The sequence below is a fragment of the Musa acuminata genome, chromosome BXJ3-11, assembly GCF_036884655.1.
Source record: "Musa acuminata AAA Group cultivar baxijiao chromosome BXJ3-11, Cavendish_Baxijiao_AAA, whole genome shotgun sequence".
Taxonomy (NCBI): Eukaryota; Viridiplantae; Streptophyta; class Magnoliopsida; order Zingiberales; family Musaceae; genus Musa; species Musa acuminata.
Window position 1 is genome coordinate 7,085,068 of NC_088359.1, and position 2,086 is coordinate 7,087,153.

At 52.3% G+C, this 2,086-nt stretch overlaps 1 protein-coding gene across 1 annotated transcript; it reads left to right on the forward strand.

The window, feature by feature from the left end:
* The first annotated feature begins 657 nt into the window (after positions 1 to 657).
* On the forward strand, positions 658 to 2,086 carry LOC135652192 (fructokinase-1-like). The gene is made up of 4 exons (XM_065172978.1): positions 658 to 1,104; positions 1,226 to 1,558; positions 1,642 to 1,758; positions 1,835 to 2,086. The coding sequence occupies exons 1-4, from the start codon at positions 697 to 699 to the stop codon at positions 1,976 to 1,978; spliced, it is 1,002 nt and encodes a 333-aa protein (XP_065029050.1). The 5' UTR covers positions 658 to 696; the 3' UTR covers positions 1,979 to 2,086.

Sequence of the window (2,086 nt, forward strand, 5' to 3'; positions counted from 1 at the left end):
TCTAAGATCCTGACTTCAAAAATTAATAGTTATATTTTAAAATGAATAAAGGGATAAATGTGAGAAATTGATGAATGAAAAAAAGAAAATTTATATAATATTCACTATATTTTTTTCACACGCTTCATATATAGGGACTATGAGACATGCATGTATCTTGCGATTCATGCACCTCATAATGATATATTAATCCTTTCTCGGTGTTAGCCAACCAAAATCCAAGTAACGTTGGGTGTCTCCCCATAGTAATATGTTTCCACGAGGTATACCCGTGGGTAGCCAGCAAAATAAAAATCATTGCTTATCGCGCGTCCGCCGAAATCGGTGGGACCGACACTTCTCGCTTCCCGCAAGTCTTAAAGAAACGAGAGGATCTGGGCGCACATCACCGACACGTGGCGGTGGCTCGTCCTTTGATGTCTTGTCCTAAACCGGACCCGATGTAGCTGGAAACCACATAAAAGGAAACTAGTCTTTTCTTGTGTGGGTCCCGCTATGGGACCCTGACTTCCTCCGGTAGATAGATATTAGGGAGGCGGGAAGGTCAGAACGTAGAGGATAAATAGTCATTACTTCGTCGCGGTTGTCTTCATCCCGACGGCTTCGACTTCCGCCTCATGCGTTAATGGCCATTTACTTCCACTGCTCCTTCCCTCACCATTTTACTCCACCTGGAGTCACACCGAAGTTACCGGGATGGGCACAGTGAACGGAGACTCTGCCGCTGGTCTCGTCGTGAGCTTCGGCGAGATGCTGATCGACTTCGTGCCCACCGTGTCCGGAGTGTCGCTGGCGGAGGCGACCGGGTTCCTGAAGGCACCCGGCGGCGCTCCCGCCAACGTGGCCATAGCCGTGGCGCGGCTCGGTGGGCTCTGTGCCTTCGTCGGCAAGCTCGGCGACGACGAGTTCGGCCGCATGCTGGCCGCCATCCTGCGGGAGAACGGCGTCGACGACTCCGGCGTCACGTTCGACACCGGCGCACGCACCGCGCTGGCGTTCGTCACCCTCCGCGCCGACGGTGAGCGCGAGTTCATGTTCTACCGCAACCCCAGCGCTGACATGCTGCTCACCGAGGCCGAGCTCAACCTCGATCTCATCAGAAAGGTGTTTTACCTCTTCTCTCTTCTTTCTGTAAGATTTGGTCTGTAATTTCTCCTTACCATCTCGTTTGATCGATCCAATAACTGTAACTGAAATGTGTTCGTACCGATGGATGGATCTGCAGGCTGCAGTCTTTCACTACGGATCTATAAGTCTGATCACGGAGCCCTGCAGGTCAGCTCACTTGAAGGCCATGGAGGTAGCCAAGGAAACAGGGGCGCTGCTCTCCTACGATCCCAACCTCCGGCTGCCTCTGTGGCCGTCGGCGGCGGAGGCCAGGAAGCAAATCTTGAGCATCTGGGACCAGGCTGACATCATCAAGGTCAGCGACGTCGAGCTAGAGTTCCTGACCGGCCAAGACTCGGTGGAAGATGAAGTGGCCATGCAACTCTGGCGCCCAACCCTCAAGCTCCTCTTGGTCACCCTCGGCGAGAAGGGATGCAAGTACTACACCGAGGTATCTCGATCTACGCCTCTTTGCCATGCTCGTCAAACAAGCGAGATCTGAAGGTTACTGCACCGTTCTCTCTTGCTTGTCAGGATTTCCACGGAATCGTCGAATCCTTCGCCGTCAAGCAGATCGACACGACCGGGGCAGGCGACGCGTTTGTCGGCGCACTGCTGAGGAGGATCGTCCATGACCAGTCTGTTCTGCAGGTTAGAAATACGAGAAACTTCGTGCTTCAGCGCAGCTTTACGAATGCTTACGAATAGGGTAATGGGTTGCATTCAGGACGAGAAGAGGCTGAGGGAGCTGCTGCGATTTGCTAATGCATGTGGAGCAATCACCACCACCAAGAAGGGAGCGATCCCGTCGTTGCCGAATGCGTCGGAGGCCATGCAACTCCTCGAAAGCGCATCAGACATGCTTGCTTAGATTTCCTTGATCCACTTCCCTTTAATAAGGACTGTCGCAACTTGATTAGAATCTAAGTTGTCCTTCATGTGGTGTTTCTTCTAATGTTGATGCGCCATTTTGTTCTTC